Source organism: Cottoperca gobio, chromosome 8 (genome assembly GCF_900634415.1).
Source record: "Cottoperca gobio chromosome 8, fCotGob3.1, whole genome shotgun sequence".
NCBI lineage: Eukaryota > Metazoa > Chordata > Actinopteri > Perciformes > Bovichtidae > Cottoperca > Cottoperca gobio.
This window is the reverse complement of record NC_041362.1, coordinates 1,378,692-1,396,243: the sequence shown is the minus strand read 5'-3', so window position 1 is coordinate 1,396,243 and position 17,552 is coordinate 1,378,692. Positions and strand designations below refer to the sequence as shown.

The window sequence follows — 17,552 nt, the reverse complement described above, 5'->3', positions numbered from 1 at the left end:
GAAAGTGAAACATTGGTTTAACATGATGTTCTGACCCAAATGCAAATTTGTTTTGTTTCCCGCTTCAACAACGCCAGCTGATGCTGTGTGCAGTAGATTAAGTCATAAATAAAGGATAACAACGGGACCAAACACTAATGAGCTGCAGCTCCACTAGGAAACATAGTTCACTACCATTTCACTAAAACCGGAACTTTATTTTCCTTTTTTTTTTAAATACAACTTTGACCCATTTTTGAATATTTGAAGAAAACACCAACATCTTTTTTTTTTTTTTGGTAAATACAAATAATGAGTATTTGCACACAGCAGCCACGCTGCAGCCGACCGCACCATGTTACAATGACGCTGATGTCTTTAAGCTAAGGAGGTGACGTTGCATTGATGTTAGGATGCCACATGCAGCTACAGTCACCAACATTAAGACATGATTGATGTTCTTTAGAAACAGGCAGACAGTCTGAAAACATCAGAGATGAACAAACTTAGTGTTGCATTTAAAATGTCCGGACAGGAGGAGAGTCAGACGAGGAAGGACGTGCAGAGGCAATAACACTAAAGCAAACAGGCTGCTGCCTTTGCACCACTGCTTCTTGCCTCCCTAGTGATACATGCCAGAGATAACAGCTTAATTTCAACCTCAGCACTTTTACTGCACTGTCCGAGGCATTCACTGCATCAATGTATCAATGTACCGCCATGCTAGTCACTCTCCACTGCGACAACTAACACTTTTTCTATGATGGAAGCTTTCAGAAAGGTGCCACGATTTAGCTCGCACACAAGCCGCCCTCCTCTGATGGCTTTGGTCTTGGGAGACCGTGCTGGCTGTTTGTTTGTCGGAGAACAGGTCACAGGGCAGACTTTTGATTGAATCCCCCCACACTGTGACGAGTGAAGGGGGCGGAATTGTTCTTGATTTTGCTGCAGAGGCTCTTCCCTCTGCAAAACATTTCCTCTTTCACTTTGAAAAGCAGCTGCTGGAGCTACTTCAACTGTCCAAGAAGAAAAAGATAAAAGACGACAACAAGGAGCCCGAGATTGTTCATGTGAAGAGCTCCGGTTACTGAGTCCAGTAAATCCTGGCAGAGGAGCGAGATTACAGCTACAAAATGATGCATTATGTACTTCAATCTACAAAATAATGACGAATATATTTTTTAAAAAAGCGATCAGTACTTCTTCTGCGAATCTAAAGATCACAAACGTTGGACTTCAAAGTGTTTCTTTCTTTAATTTGAATCCATATTTCCAGAAGCGACTGAAAACTCACTAATACTTCTTTTTAACGGCCACACCGGTGCTATTCATTTGCAGCCGCTCACAGTCACAGGAGAGGGTTGATAAAGAGAGAACACTGACATCACTCTGCAGAGAGTTAACATGTCAGCTCCCCCAACACACATCCCATAAACATATGTGTTTTTGCTCCATTTAATTGCTGAATTGTTTATCTTATAAGCCTGTAGCCTGACAAAGTGCTTGAATCAAGACAATTCTCAAAGCAATTAACGGTTCAATTCAAAATGTGCTCAGATAGATTACATTCATAGAAATGCTCTCGTCAATTCACATTCATTCTGGTGCTCCGCGTGCAGCAGGAGCCTCTGCACCGCGCTGGCTGGGCTTTCCTTGGAAAGCGCGTGCAGCTGACCCCGCGCTGCACTGCCGGCGTGGCGAGCATGCCGGACTGTTATTAACACTGACAAGAAGGAGGCCGGAACGTGGCCGCCCGGGGTGCCGAGGCCACCGAGGAATCTGGGCACCTGAGGAGATCCACCTTGTTGGGGGCGTCACGGTGAGAAATCGGCCACATCACACATCACCTCGCTCTGCAGGGGGTCGCGGAGGGCAGCGCTTAAAAGGGCAAACACGAGTAGAATAAAGAATATGCTTTGAAGCACCTTTCTCTGTCCTCCATTAGAAAATGAAACATGTTGCTTACAGCTGCCTGACTGCCTCGCAGGCGTTCAGTGGACATGGAACTGCCAACGACAGGCTCTTTTTTGGCGTTCCCCGTGCTCGCCACTGTGTGATGACAGCAGATCCTCTCTCAGCCCATCGTACATGAGTAATGTTCTCACAACTTAAAAATAACACCGCGATGCTACGCTTCCACATGGGGGGGGGGGCCACGGCAGCTGCATGCAGGCATGTCTTATGTTATCCACGGGGAAGTCACAATGTGCTTTTTATCATGTGTCACGAAGGCTCTTCATGCCTCCCCTCCCCCTTCACTCATATCTACATTCAACCGCACGTCAAAAAAATATTGGCAAATGTTGTAATTACGTGCAGAGTATCTGCGCCTCACATGGCTCGAGGCGCCGCTCGGTCCCGGGCCTGATACTTCAGCTTTATCATATTTGAGTTTCATTTGAGAACAATGGCGGCACCGTGCCTCCAGTCAGCCATAATTGAAATGAGGGAGGAAGATGTCGAGGCGGTGTGCCCCACTCCTTGTAATCAAGCCCTTAGTCCTGTGTGCTTTGCCATTTCTCAAAGTGAAATATCCTCGCAATCTTTATATGCAGCGAGTCCTCCTCATGCCTCCGCCCCTGGGGGGTTAGGCATGAGGAAGTGAGAACATGCGGAGCCATGCAGTAAGAACATGGGGGCCTGAACCTGGAGCTGCAAGTCCACTGGAAGTGTTCAGTCCACGACCGCACACAGAACACACAGAACACACAGAACACACAGAACACTCAGAACACTCAGAACACACAGAACACTCAGAACACTCAGAACACACAGAACACACAGAACACTCAGAACACACAGAACACACAGAACACACAGAACACACAGAACACACAGAACACTCAGAACACTCAGAACACACAGAACACACAGAACACTCAGAACACACAGAACACACAGAACACTCAGAACACACAGAACACACAGAACACACAGAACACTCAGAACACACAGAACACACAGAACACTCAGAACACACAGAACAACAGAACACACAGAACACACAGAACACTCAGAACACTCAGAACACACAGAACCACTCAGAACATACAGAACACACAGAACACACAGAACACTCAGAACACACAGAACACTCAGAACACTCAGAACACTCAGAACACACAGAACACTCAGAACACTCAGAACACTCAGAACACACAGAACACACAGAACACACAGAACACTCAGAACACACAGAACACACAGAACACACAGAACACTCAGAACACTCAGAACACTCAGAAACACTCAGAACACTCAGAACACACAGAACACTCAGAACACTCAGAACACTCAGAAACACTCAGAACACACAGAACACACAGAACACACAGAACACTCAGAACACACAGAACACACAGAACACACAGAACACTCAGAACACTCAGAACACTCAGAACACACAGAACACACAGAACACTCAGAACACAGACACACAGAACACTCAGAACACACAGAACACAACAGAACACTCAGAACACACAGAACACTCAGAACACTCAGAACACAGACACCAGAACACCAAGAACCACTCAGAACACACAGAACACACAGACCACTCAGAACACACAGAACACACAGAACACTAGAACACACAGAACACACAGAACACTCAAGAACACACAGAACACTCAGACACACTTCAGAACACACAGAACACTCAGAACACACAGAACACTCCAGAACACCCAGAAACACTCAGAACAACAGAACACTCAGAACACACAGAACCCTCAGAAACATCAGAACAATCAGCACACACAGAACACTCACAACACACAGAACACACAGAACACTCAGCAACACTCAAACACACAGAACACACAGAACACACAGAACACACAGAACACTCAGAACACTCAGAACACTCAGAACACTCTAGAACACTCAGAACACACAGAACACTCAGAACACTCAGAACCATCAGAACACTCAGAACACACAGAACACACAGAACACACAGAACACTCAGAACACACAGAACACACAGAACACACAGAACACTCAGAACACTCAGAACACACAGAACACACAGAACACTCAGAACACACAGAACACACAGAACACACAGAACACTCAGAACACTCAGAACACACAGAACACTCAGAACACACAGAACACACAGAACACTCAGAACACACAGAACACACAGAACACTCAGAACACACAGAACACATCAGAACACACAGAACACTCAGAACACACAGAACACTCAGAACACACAGAACACTCAGAACACACAGAACACTCAGAACACACAGAACACTCAGAACACACAGAACACACAGAACACTCAGAACACTCAGAAACACACAGAACACACAGAACACTCACAACACACAGAACACACAGAACACTCAGAACACTCACAACACACAGAACACACAGAACACACAGAACACACAGAACACTCAGAACACTCACAACACACAGAACACACAGAACACACAGAACACACAGAACACTCAGAACACTCAGAACACACAGAACACACAGAACACTCAGAACAACTCAGAACACTCACAGACACACAGAACACCCAGAACACTCAGAACACACAGAACACTCACAGACAACAGAACACAGAACACTCACAACACACAGAACACACAGAACACTCAGAACACACAGAACACACAGAACACACAGAACACACAGAACACACAGAACACACAGAACACTCAGAACACTCAGAACACACAGAACACTCAGAACACTCAGAAACACAGAACACTCAGAACACACAGAACACACAGAACACACAGAACACAGAACACTCAGAACACTCAGAACACCACAGAACAACATCTTTGTAACTCATGTATTATTCTCTTTGTAGCAGGCGTGACATCAGTATTCAACAAGCGATGCTATCCGTCCTCCACACGGGCTGTACGTGTGTGTGTGTGTGTGTGTGTGTGTGTGTGTGTGTGTGTGTGTGATTGTGTGTGTGTGTGTGTGTGTGTGTGTGTGTGAGAGTGTGTGTGTGAGTCGTGTCCTGGGGGGGGGGGGGGATAGTGAAAAAGTGAAGCCGGGGGACTGATGGAGAAGTTGATGTATGATCCCTGGTGGCTGAGCTTGTTTGAAGCGTAGAGCTGGGCAGGTGATTCTGAGGCACCGGCTCTTTAAACAGCGTAATGAGCCAGAGAGGACGCCCCCCCCCTCCCCACACACACACACAACCCCCCCCCACCCTTCATATAATTTTCATGTTAAAAAACTGATTTTGTTTGCAGATTGTTTTGTTTTCCAAATGAGCGATTCACCATCATCACAAACTCACAAAACCAGTTACAGCATGTAAAGCTCCGCCAATCAATAATCTTGTATTACTACTGATTGAAATGAGTGTGTGTGTGTGTGTGTGTGCGTGTGTGTGTGTGTGTGTGTGTGTGTGTGTGGACTGAGAATAAACACACAGAAAGTGATCACTGGCTCTGCAGGTGAGTTGTTTTGGTGCACGACCTGCCTGCACCAATGAGAGACAGCTGGGGGGGGGGGGAGTGAAACACGTAGCAGCTAAAGAGCCAGATATCTCTCCACGTATACAACTCAAACCTAGTTCCACGTGGCCCCCACCTTCAAAAGGAGTCCGGCACTCCAGTGTAATAAATCCTGGACAACGTCATCACACGGGAGAATCAAACAGACTTCTTCCTGTAGAGTTCAGTTGGATGTTTAAGCTTTGTGAGCGCGGTCGTGCACCTGCCTGTGTTCCAGGTGTGTAGCAGTCCTCCCCCAGCACCACGTCTGCAGACACTCCAACAGGTCGTACACAGAAGGATGTCAGAGCGTGGGTATAAAGTGTGACAAACACAAAGTTAGCACAGATACTAAATGTGTTTACATAAACAACCGCCTGAAACCGGTCCTCGTGCACAATTTATCGCGTGTCTGTTTGCAGACATATCTTTGTGCGATGCCCGAACGTAGGACGGCGTCGACGGCTGGAGGAAGAGACAAAGACAAGGGGGTGCACGGGGGTGGGGGGGCGGTGGGAGAGACTGGCTGCGAGCTTCCTGTGCAGCGTTTCATCGCTGCTGATAATATATAAATGCATGCACACATGGATGCTGCTCGTAAATGAATAAACACATACATCAATTTCAAAATCCAACACATTTGAATTTCAAATGCAGCTGCGTCTTTCTCCCTCTCTTTACGATACGTCTCATTCCTGCTGGGGAGATATGTGGGGAGGCTGAGAGGGGAAATTAGAGGGTTGTGAGAGAACAAATGCTGTATGGAATTTGAGATTATGTATTTGGTTTGTGTGTTTCCCTCCTGTTTAAATCAAATGCGTGGGGGCCGTGCAGCCCCGGGCTTGTTGCCGGTGACAGTTTCAGTGTTTCTAGACTTCTCTCCTCCCCCCTTTTTTTCAACGACAGTCCTGAATTGAGAAGCGGGGTGGAACAGGGTGTGGGCCTCTGGCGGAGGGTGAATTAAATAGTCACTCTCTCTCTCTCTCTCTCTCTCTCCCTTTCTCTCTCTTGCACTTTCTCTTTTTTTCAGTGGCGTTTAAAATCAATTCATTCAGTGGACTGCTGACACAGCCCGGCCCAGAGAGCCCAGGATTTATGGCTCCCTCTAATGGGCATGCTCTGAACCAAAGCCCTGCCGTCAGCACAATCCTGCCAGCCACCCGTCCGCCCCACTCCCTCACTCCATCTCGCTTTTAAAGACGCAGGCTCCCCTCCTCTTCCTCCCTTCTCCCTCATCACCCCCTGAGGTGGCGGCGGAGGGTTCTCAAGGCCCTAAAGAAAAAATAGAAATCTGGAAAATGTACCATAACGCAACAGGAAAAGGGACAGCGTGACACGTCATCTTTAGTTGTTAGCGTCTTCGCTGTGAAACGCAGTGACTGATGTCGGGGGATTTCTCTGGCCTTGTCCACAGGAAGCTTTTCTAACAGCGGTGACTAATATCTCTCCATCTATTCTGATAGATATCTATTAATATCTGCACTTTACCATGAGCGTGTAGCGTTTGTTTTTATGTTTCAGCCGGTACGGAGTCTATACAACACTGTCAACTTCAGTTTCACACTCATATTTAGTGTTAAATATCTCCCAGTGTCGTAATCGCTGAAATCTGGGCACGGGTTTTCCTCCAGCGGTGTTTCTCAGACCACTTTATAACATCTGCGTCTGATTATTTACAGCAGAGGGTTTCATTTCTTCCAGGAGGGAAGAGGAAGCGTGTGACTCTGTCAACTTCAACCCTAAGCTCACACTGAATGTGTGTGTTGGCCGTGCGGGCAGACTAAATGTTTCCTTCTGATTATTAAAGTCCCGGCTAACAAGTGGTGCTTCCCAGAGCAGTATATAACATCTCTATCCATTACCTTGTCTGACTAGTGGAGCTTCCTGAGGTCTTCGGAGTGTATATATATTCATATATTCATAACTGAGTCTAGTGTCACAGGATCTGAAACAATTTATGGCGCAAGAAAAAAAAGAAAAGCCGAAGAAGAAACGTGATTGAAAACAGTCGGCTGTGAAGCAGCCAGTGTAAAGATATATAAAGAGGAGCATGGCCTGCATCGCAATGACAACATCAAGTCACTCCTGTGCGACACTTTGAGCGAGTTAGCGGGTCTCTGCGTCTGACTGAGTGTGTTTGTGTATCCTGTTTATGTCTGTGAGAGCGTGTGTGTGCTGTTGACCTTGTTACACCCGCAGGCAACCCGGCAATTTGCAGACAAACACAGACCTTTCCTTGTGCCCCGGAGCCTCTAACGTACATCTGCATCCATATTCCAGCTCTGCTCCGCAGCTTGTCGAGGCGTTATGGGCCCTGGATTAGCCTCCCATTACGGCGAGGCTCCGGCTCCCCCCTAAAGTTAACCATAACTGACCATTTGGCGTGGCTTCATTATAAAGCCATGCATGTAAAATCAAGTCATGGTCCCCGGCCGTCACATCCAATTTCAGAATACAACCTCCCCCCCCCCCAACCCCCGTAGTATCTCCATCTTTCTCTCTTACTTAAGTTCAACCTTCTCCTTGTTTCATAAAATATGATCTGATTAAAATAGATTACACACCTTGTTAGCAGAGCGTTTCATATTTGATTCAGTGCTTTAAGACGGGAAACTTTGCTCATGATTCAAAGCGATCGTGGCCTTGTTCTCTGGCCTATTTGTTTAATAAGCTCTGCTACATCAGTGTTCCTTTTAAGTGAACACACTCCCCTGCAGCAAAGGCAAAGATCAATACCCATACCTATATATATATATATATATATAGGTATATATATAATAAAAACAGTAAAAAGAGGAATTACAGCCAAGGGTTTTCTCCTTCTCAGGAAGGAGAGGCCGGATCATCAGTAACACTCGGACTGCATGAGAGGAGGAAACAGGAAGCGGCTTGTATGTGCTGACCTGCAGGGAGGGCTACAGGTCAGCTGAGAAATATTCAGCGCCGATTAGACGAAAGCTTCCCCAACGTCTGGAACATGAGAGACTACGTTATGCAAATAGGATATTATAAACAGAAAGAAGAAAGGCAGAGTCTTGGAGGGTAAATGAATTCATTATATCCGACTGACTGATGGAAGACTTCTCGTGTAATCGCTGACGGGTGGGGGGGGGGGGGGGACCTTCCACTGTACTGTGGGAATAATACTGGGTCATATCGCCTTAAAATGAAAATAATACTCCCCCATTTACCGTCCGTGTGAGAGGGTGGAATGTAATACTGTGCTTGAGGAATGTAATTATCATTTAGCGAGTCCGTGAGCTGTGTTTGACAGGGCCTGAACTGCGTGGAAAACTCATTTTCATTTCTCTTATTATATCATGATTATATAAACATTCTTAACCAGTGGCCACAGCGGCAGCAAATTATTGCAAATTATCCCCATATTGCCACTTTTTAGCGGAAGGCAAATGAACAAGCACTAGAACTCCAGTGTTTGTTCCATAAATCAGCCGAATGCTGCACCTGTTGAGAATGTAAATAGCTGCGGCTACTTGATTAAACTCTTACATCAAAACATCTAGTCTGGAGTTTCTATCTTGTATTATATGTCTGTCTTATCTCTTATCTCTGTCTCTCTCTCTCTCTCTCTGCTCTCTCTGTCTCTGTTTGTCTCTCTTTCTTCTCTCTCTATCTCAGTCTCTGTTTGTCTCTCTCCTCTCTCCTCTATCTATGTCTATCTGTCTATCTATGATATATATCTATGTATATCATCTCTGTGTATGTTGTTATATCTATATCTATCTCTTGTTCTGTATCTCTGTCCATCTCTCTCTATCTCTCGTATCTCTCTCTATATCTCTGTATATATGCTTATATATCTGTATTCTATATCTGTATCTATGTATGTATATATCTATATTGCTCTCTCTCTCTCTATCTCTCTCTGTTCTATGTATCTCTGATATCATGTATATCTCTGTCTATATCTCTCTCTATGTTGTGTCTGTCTCTCTGTCTGTATGTCGTGTATGTCGTATGTCTCTATCTATATCTATCTATATATCTAATATATGGGTATCTTCTTCTATGTCTCTCTTCTTAGTGGTGATGTATGTCTGTCTGTCTCTGTATGTATGTGTCTCTCTCTATGATAATATATCTATACTCTCTGGATCTTCTCTCTCTTCTAATATCTCTCTGGTATGGTCCTATCTCCTATATGTCTCTCTCTATATCTATCTCTATCTGTTTCTTCTTCTATCTCTATATAGCTCTATCTCTCTATCTCTCTCTCTCTCTCTCTCTCTTCTCTCTCTCTCTTATCCTCTCTTTCTATTCTCTCTCTTCTCTCTCTCTCTCTCTTCTTCTCTCTCTCTCTGGTTGTTTATTCTTCTGTTTTCTTCTCAGCATTAAGTTCCTCCTCTCCTCCTACACCCACTGCAAGTGCAGTTTCAATGGGCGGGGTGACGGGGGAGACATAACACCCACCAGCTATACGTGGGGGCACGGGAGGTCCATCATTACCAAGCCACAGTGGTGATCACGGCAATAATATAGAACTATAACTGAGCAATTAGACTAATGGAAAACGTCCCTATTTCTCCCGGTGTGCTGCAGCTAGATGCGGCGCGTGCCCCGCGGGCCCCCCCTGGAGATGAGGCTGGAGATGTGAAGTGGAGAGGAGGGTAATGGCGGAGGCCCATTGATCCTCACTGCCACCTGCTATATGGCTCCGCGGAGGATGGGCGGGGAGGCAGAGGACTCCATCTGGGGAGAGATCACGCCGGCTCCTGGGCTCTCAGGCATATGGATAAGAGTCTTTCTCTAGTCTTCCGCTACTTAACCAGCACACATTAGCACAATATGGCCAAATAGGGGAGAGTAAGGCGTGCATACATACAGGCTTTATTACAGTAAGGGGCGCACGCACAGCGAGAGGGCGTGGAGCCGTTTCCTAAAACTCTGGAGCGCTTGGCTTCTCGTGTGAGGCCAGGTGAGAACAAATAGCCGTACTGTCTCACTTCCAGATGCACCATGTGTCGGAGAGGAGACGCAGTAAACGTCGACGACAAGAAGAAACAGAATGTTCCTCCAAGAAAACACAGCGGCGTCCGTTCAAAGGCCCCGAAAACAACTTAGAATCACGGTTAGTGGTGGAAATGTAGCTTATAATAATAATTATGATCGTATCCAGCTGATCAGAACAGATGTAAACAACATATCTGATGGACATGAAGAAGGAAAGGAATATGAACGTCTCTCCTGTAAAGGTCGTAGATAAGTGACCTCAGTACCTGAACACACACAGCTAGTCTCAAAGACGATGCACCAAACCAAGTACATTTAGTCCATGCAGCTGCAGATCACGCTTCATTTTAAGCCTGCACATATGTTTCAGTAACGTATATTAATAGTTTAGAGACGCAGGGAGAGGCTGACCTGCCCAGCTGGGGGTCTCCATGTACAGGTAAAGCCGGTCGGGCTGAAGCTGGGTCACTCGACTGGCTGCTGCTGCCACAGGTGCTGCTGAACCTGCAGACACAGAGAAGTGATCCTGTTACAACACAGACTGCAGCACAGAGAGGGGAGTGTGTGTGTGTGTGTGTGTGTGTGTGTGTGTGTGTGTGTGTGTGTGTGTGAGTACAGACTTCTCCTCCACTACATTATACAGGGAAATGTGTCTGTTACATTTCACTAACAACTCTTTTCACGTGAAGATTCAACCAACACATATCATGTTAAGAAATATGACGCCATGTTGCAGATTAAACTCGATGTCAGGTCGTGTCTGGGCAACGACATTTACAAAACTGCTTGCTCATTAACACACTAGTGCGAAAGTACACCGTGCAGATAATACTGTGACAGACAGAATCTGCTTGTAATTGAGTATTTGTTACGTTGATTTGCTTTGTTGGAATATTAATCTGATACCTGGTGACTCAAGTCCAGACGTGGTTAGCCTAGCTTAGCATCAAGACCAAAAACTACCAACAACGGACTGAACAAACTCCAAACAAATCCATTTGTCCAACTCTTTGACTCTTTGACTCCAGACGGCTCGAGCTGCCACATGTAGTTGGCGAGTGCAAGGATTGTTGGTACCAAACCTGGCCCCCTCACTGCGACGATAGGAAACATCGTGAAACATCCCTTAAAGCCACCGATCCAAACTCTTCCTCTGCGGTGATAACTCCTGGATGTGTGTAAGCGGTAACGATGGTCGGGCTTCTTGTAATTACGTCGGGCACATCAGGTTTTATTTCATTGTCAACACATTGAGACAGGTGTTATTGCATTTAAGTAATAACATTATCTGGCAGTGATTTTATTATTTCGGTCAGAGTGACTAATTGCGTGCATGATTGTGTCTGAATGTGCATTTGCATCAATGTCTACAAACATTTAATCTGGTGAGCGAACATTACAGTCCACACATACGTCTGTTCAGCCCGTGCGTGCAGCGGCGTGCTCCCGCCTCTCTTTTCTGCTGACTTGTGTATCTTTGCAGGCCTCGGGTTGGCTGCTGCCCAGGAGCCCAGCCGGTGAACCGCAGAGAGAGCGCATTGATTTCATCCCAGCAGAAATCCCTTCTCCCCACACACGTCTTCCTACCCCGCCCCGCACCTGATTAAGCATTTGCAGGGAGCCATGCCAACGCAATTTGTCATTTATCAAAAGTAATTAAAAGCAATTTCTTTTCTCTTGTTGATTGGGAATTGACTAATTGTTGAGTCTGTGAAAACGGGGGAATAAATAAAACGGGGAAGGATGAATTTTACATAAACTCAGAGGGAAACATAAACGCTGTAAAATGAGGGCCAGACATCTGGCTCTGTGATTTCTCTCTACATGATTATGGCTGCAAAAAGCGAAACAGTTGTTTAGTGCATTCTGATATACAACCCATAGGCGGTAAATAATACATTAGAAGCAGCGTATTGACTAGTCGGCTTAAAAGGCTGTTTTCACTTCATGTTGTGTGAACACCAGAGTGGGAGGAAATACAAACACCGGTTGGTTACTTGTTAACAGAAAATGAAAAACGCTGCTCCCACTTGTGCCAGTAGAGATATTAGAGGCGGTAAACACAACGGCTCCAGCGTGAGAGGAAACACAAGAAGAAGAAGAAGAAGAAGAAGAAGAAGAAGAAGAAGAAGAAGAAGAAGAAGAAGAAGAAGAAGAAGAAGAAGGTGCAGAGAGGCAGAGGTTACAGTACGTCGTTCCAATGAAACCAAGCAATACCGTTTCAACATTATCGGTAACAACCTCTGAATGCACCATTACCTTCTATAAGGGCACAATGAAATGTCAGGATTGATTCGAGAGGGGAGGGTTGAGATATAAGTGGGCCGCTAAGGTGGCCATTTTGTTTCAGTGGCCCTTTATTTGGTGTCCCTGGATCATTAGCAGAGCTGGAAGAACATGAAGGAGGTGTGGGCGACCATCACGCGTGTCTCCGGTGACAGCATGTGAAATGGAAACAGAAGAGACCACACACACACACACACACACACACACACACACACACACACACACACACACACACACACACACACACACACACACACACACACACACACACACACACAAACACACAAACAGGCAGAAATCAAAAGAGGAAGAAAAAGAGGAAGCACGCGGAAACGCCGGAGGAGTCATTTAAATTTCCCACCACTTTGTAAATAACTTTAGCTGCACAAATACCTGGCTCTGCTCTCTGCGGATAAAGAAATTTAGAGCCAACAATTTATTCTCTGCCAACAAATGGAGCCGTTGCTTCAATGAGACAATTTGAATATCCCTTTGAAGGCTGCAGATGGACAAGCAATACTATCATTGCCTGGGAACACAGAAATAATTGGGCAACAGTGGGAGAATCCTACGTCTCTGCTGAGGCTGAGCCCTGCTTGGAATATCTAATTGAAGCTCTCACTCTCCTGCCTTTTGTTTACATTCCCATTCATCATAGAAAACTCAATTACTTATGTTCTCTAACATGTATGGTTATTAATGTTCTAATTATGCTTCTCCCCTCTAATCTTTCGCTTCGCAATTTGGGTGATATATGTCTGAACAACACGGCGAGTCCCCTGGAAGTGAAAGCTGAATTAGGAATCCATGTGCAATAACGCACCTTCTCCTGGGAGCCATCTGACGAAGAGGAGAGAGCTCGCCGTAGTTTGCCTATACGTGGGGATGTATTCCAGCTCGGCGAGCGCGTGTTATTACGCACCGTCGTTGTTCGACATGTACTTCCAAGCAGAGAGTTGACTAATCAGCTCTCGCTAGCAGGAGAACAGATGTAGCTGGGGAAGCTGACAAGAACAACTGAGAGGAAATGGGCAAAAAACTAAGTAAAGTACCTCTGGCCAGCGCTTCTTCTTCTTCTTGTGAAAGGCTATAGGTATGACAGCTTTAGAGGTGTGAAGTAATGTCGGTGAGAGCCTTGAGGAGCCCCCGCAGAGAGGCTGAGAGGGTCCTGTACTGCCTCAAGCAATGAGTGTTCTTCAAGGCTTTTCCTCAGAGCACTTTTACAAGAGCACAAATTAGGTGTAAGGAATGCCTGTGTCGGCGGGCGCACCCAGCCAGCACACGGGGAGACGAGAGGAGAGAAAAACACAAGAGAAGGGGCAGCAACTCGGATGACAATGAAGAAACGGAGGGCGTCATAAAGTGCGGAAAATAAGCTCTCACTTTCAAACGTTTACGGCGGCTCAAATATCTGATGATACCTCTCATAGCTTTTAATCTTTAATGTGAAAAATTAATCATCCCATTCATTATTTTAATAGCTGTCATTTTTCTCTCCCCAAAGTGATGATTTATAACCATTAAGCCCCGCGTAGGCTCGTGTGAGAGGGATTTATCGTAATGTTTGCACCAGGTAGCCTCCGACCATATTTCATTACTCTGACAAGCCATTAAAATGCCCTGATGATTAAACAACAGCTCTGAGGTCAGTGCGAATGGCTGTTTCTTTACCCGTGCAGGAGACACGGCCTACAGGCGCCTAACAAAGACCTTTCCCCGCCCGCTCCCCTGCAGCCAGGAGATCCTAGTTATAGATCTTCATCTGTTGTGCTGTGCGAGAGCGACGGGGAGCGGATGAGCATAATGTGCATGCACGGGAAGCTACAATGCAATAAAGTTAAGAATGGGGCTGTTGTGCTTTTCTTTTGCCAGCGTGATCACAGAACTCCCAGAGAATCCATCAATCTGTGTTCACTTGGCTGCAGGAGTTATTCTGTGACCATGTCTTCGTTCATCCCTCTGGTGTAGCCCACTTGTCTTCTACTTCTATTTCTAGTTATTGATTTCCTGCTGATCCTAACAGGCAGGGGCGTGTTGAGCACATCTGGGGGTCGAGGGGCAGCACCGCCACAGGCTGCCCCCGCAGACCCACCTCCACTTTCTTTGGCTGAAGACCTGTTGATGGAAGAATATGAAACATGTCTTTGAACGGTTATCAAAGCTGCAGACTGTAACGACTGGTGTCAACGTTTTACTGCTGCAATGCATTGTGGTTAGCCTTGCTGTCCAACGTCGGTGTGACATGGCAGGCGTAGAAGAAAGCCTTCCTGCTCCAGGGGAGGGGCTGGTGCATGAACCCGACTTTTCACGTTGATGTTTTGGACACTTGGGCAGAGAAATGTTTATTTCATCAAACCCATTTGGCACATTTCTGCATTTGGCCGGTAATCTAAAGAGTTTAAGGAGGAACTGTTGAGACTTTGTGGGTTGGAATAGACAGATGTTGCAGGAGAAACAGCAGCCTGCGACACAAAATGGATTCCCATCGGATCCCAGCGGAGGAAGCTGATTGAACAGCAGGCCGGGGAGCTCGGGGAGGATTTAACTCCCCTGCATGTATGTTCATGTCTAATGTCCTGAGTCCAATGGGCTGGATTGATCACCGATGCCACATCTGACAGTGACTGACAGCGCCTGTAATTGCTATGTTTGCATTGGGAGAAGAACAAACTGCCATAGTGGGACCGTGAGGAGGAAGCACGGAGACCTTTCTCACCTACGATGTCCGGCTCGGGACGTTACGTCACGTCCAGCGGTGTGAGCGGCTTCATGTGATGGTGTCATGAAGAAACACCTGCTGTGATTCACAACAGTAGTCAAGCTAACACTCCAACATATCACACGACAGGAAGCGAAGCAGCGACGGAAACAAGGAACAAATCATATTAGACAAAGTGCATCCGATGCAGAAACAGCTGTAGCATGTGGGGGCAGCTAATGCTAACGTTTTACAACGTTAGCATGTCAGTTTAATCCAGAACAATGCATCTTATGTTTTAAACTAAAATCCTAATTGCTGCAGCAGCAACATCTGGCAGATGAGCGTCGAGGAGTAAAGAAAAAGGTTAAAACGCTGTGCATTCAGTAAAGTACAAGTACCTCAAATTTACACTTAAATAAATGCCCTGAGTTACTCCCCATCAGCGCCTGTGACGACGGGTCAAGACGTATTAAACAGCAGAAAGATATATTGGCAGAGAGATGGGATTTCAGCCGGTGCCAGATTCTAAAAACTCTGTGTTGTTAACATTTACAGCTCCTGTTCCTGAGGGAGAGTGATCATCAGTAAAATCACTCTCACAGATTTGAAAGCCTCAACTGAACATTGGGACATATACCGGAGGCCATGATTCCTACAATTTCCTTCCTGCTGGAGTGCTGTCTTCTGCTTCCTACAGGGATGCGACGCTTCTTCACTGCGACAGAAGCCGCAGAGGAACATTAGCATTCTGATGTGTCCAAGCGTCTCGTGTTTGTCGTGTCCCACGATGAGAAGCGGCCAAAAGAAATAGTGCTAATTTGTAATAGATATCAAAATTCGCCGCATTAAAAAGTTAATTACTACGGCAAACACAGCCGTGCTACATGGCAGATAATGCCAGTTGTGCAGATGACTGTCGCTTTCCGCCAACCAGAAAAATGATATTTAGTATCCAGCTGTACTTCTGAATGCAAGAGGAGCAGGAAGGAAAAGGTACTTGGAAGTCAGGAGATTTTTTTCTGCAACTTAGCAGGTTTTTCATCTATCAGCGAGGCACATTAAATCCCAGCTGGTCAGACGCTCGACTCCTGATGCTCGACTTTACACATGAAACAAACCGCCGTTCTCAGAGCTGGAAACTCCACTCCTACAAGAGTCTATTAAAAATACATGTTCAAATGAATCTTGGTTGGTGATGACAAGTTTTACCATATTCTTCTTGAACTTTTAATGTAACTCAGCCGCGACTTCAAAGGGGAAATTAAATATTAAGGCTATTATCTAAGCTGTTCCCAATATTATCCAAGCTGAGGTTATTTATATAGTACAGTAATAATTATGTTATATAAGCCACTTTTCATTTTTGAGCCAACATAATGATCAAGAGGTAGCTGGTTTGTAGTTTTGCAACCTAAAATGAGTCTCCTAATTTATATATTTGCTGCAGTAAACCCAACAAGATTATGCAGATTTATTATAGCAGTCCTAGGTGGATATTGTACATGCAACTATATTTATAATTTATGACTGCGGGGAAATAGATCATTTTTAACACCGTGCATATAAGGAGCAGTGCAACTTTTGGGCAGAGGCCAGTGCACACTCCACATAATTTTGTGCATCTGCACAAAAACAACAAGTGCAAACAAACAGTGAATTATTATCTGCTGTGATTGAGAAGAATCCCAGTAAATCTGCTGCTACCTAACCCGGATCACCACTGTTTACCCACCGGTGAGACAGTAAATACTCTGGCTGACATTTGAGGAAGGTTAGTGTGCTCAGAGAGCAGAGTGGAAGTGGAGGCTCAGATGAATTTGTCTGACAAATGCTCCTGGAGTATGTGTTGTCGACTGCGCGTCGGCGAGGCCCTGGACTGGGATTTGAGTCTGACTGAAGCCAAAGCAAAGCATGCCAGATCACTAATTGCACAATTTAAAACCAAAGTCCCTGGCAGCTTGTCATTTGAAATGGAGAGAAGAGCCATTGCTTAATCAGCGAGCTCAACATAGATCTGCGAGGCTCTCCACCGAGGAACCCCAGACATACGTGGTGGAAGCTCAGTGTCAACAGCTAAAGCAAAGACAAAGTGATTGGCTGGCTGCTGCCGCCGCTGTAAATGAAGCGTTTTA

At 45.7% G+C, this 17,552-nt stretch overlaps 1 protein-coding gene across 8 annotated transcripts in view; it reads right to left on the bottom strand.

The window, feature by feature from the left end:
• The window catches only part of LOC115011626 (RNA binding protein fox-1 homolog 3-like), a 332,138-nt gene that overhangs the window by 166,422 nt on the left and 148,164 nt on the right, over positions 1 to 17,552 (bottom strand). For all 8 annotated transcript variants that reach the window (XM_029436774.1, XM_029436770.1, XM_029436772.1 and 5 more), the window contains one exon: positions 10,845 to 10,937. In XM_029436774.1, the coding sequence (XP_029292634.1) occupies positions 10,845 to 10,866 (22 nt within the window). In that variant the 5' untranslated portion in view covers positions 10,867 to 10,937. The remainder of the gene's footprint in view (positions 1 to 10,844; positions 10,938 to 17,552) is intronic.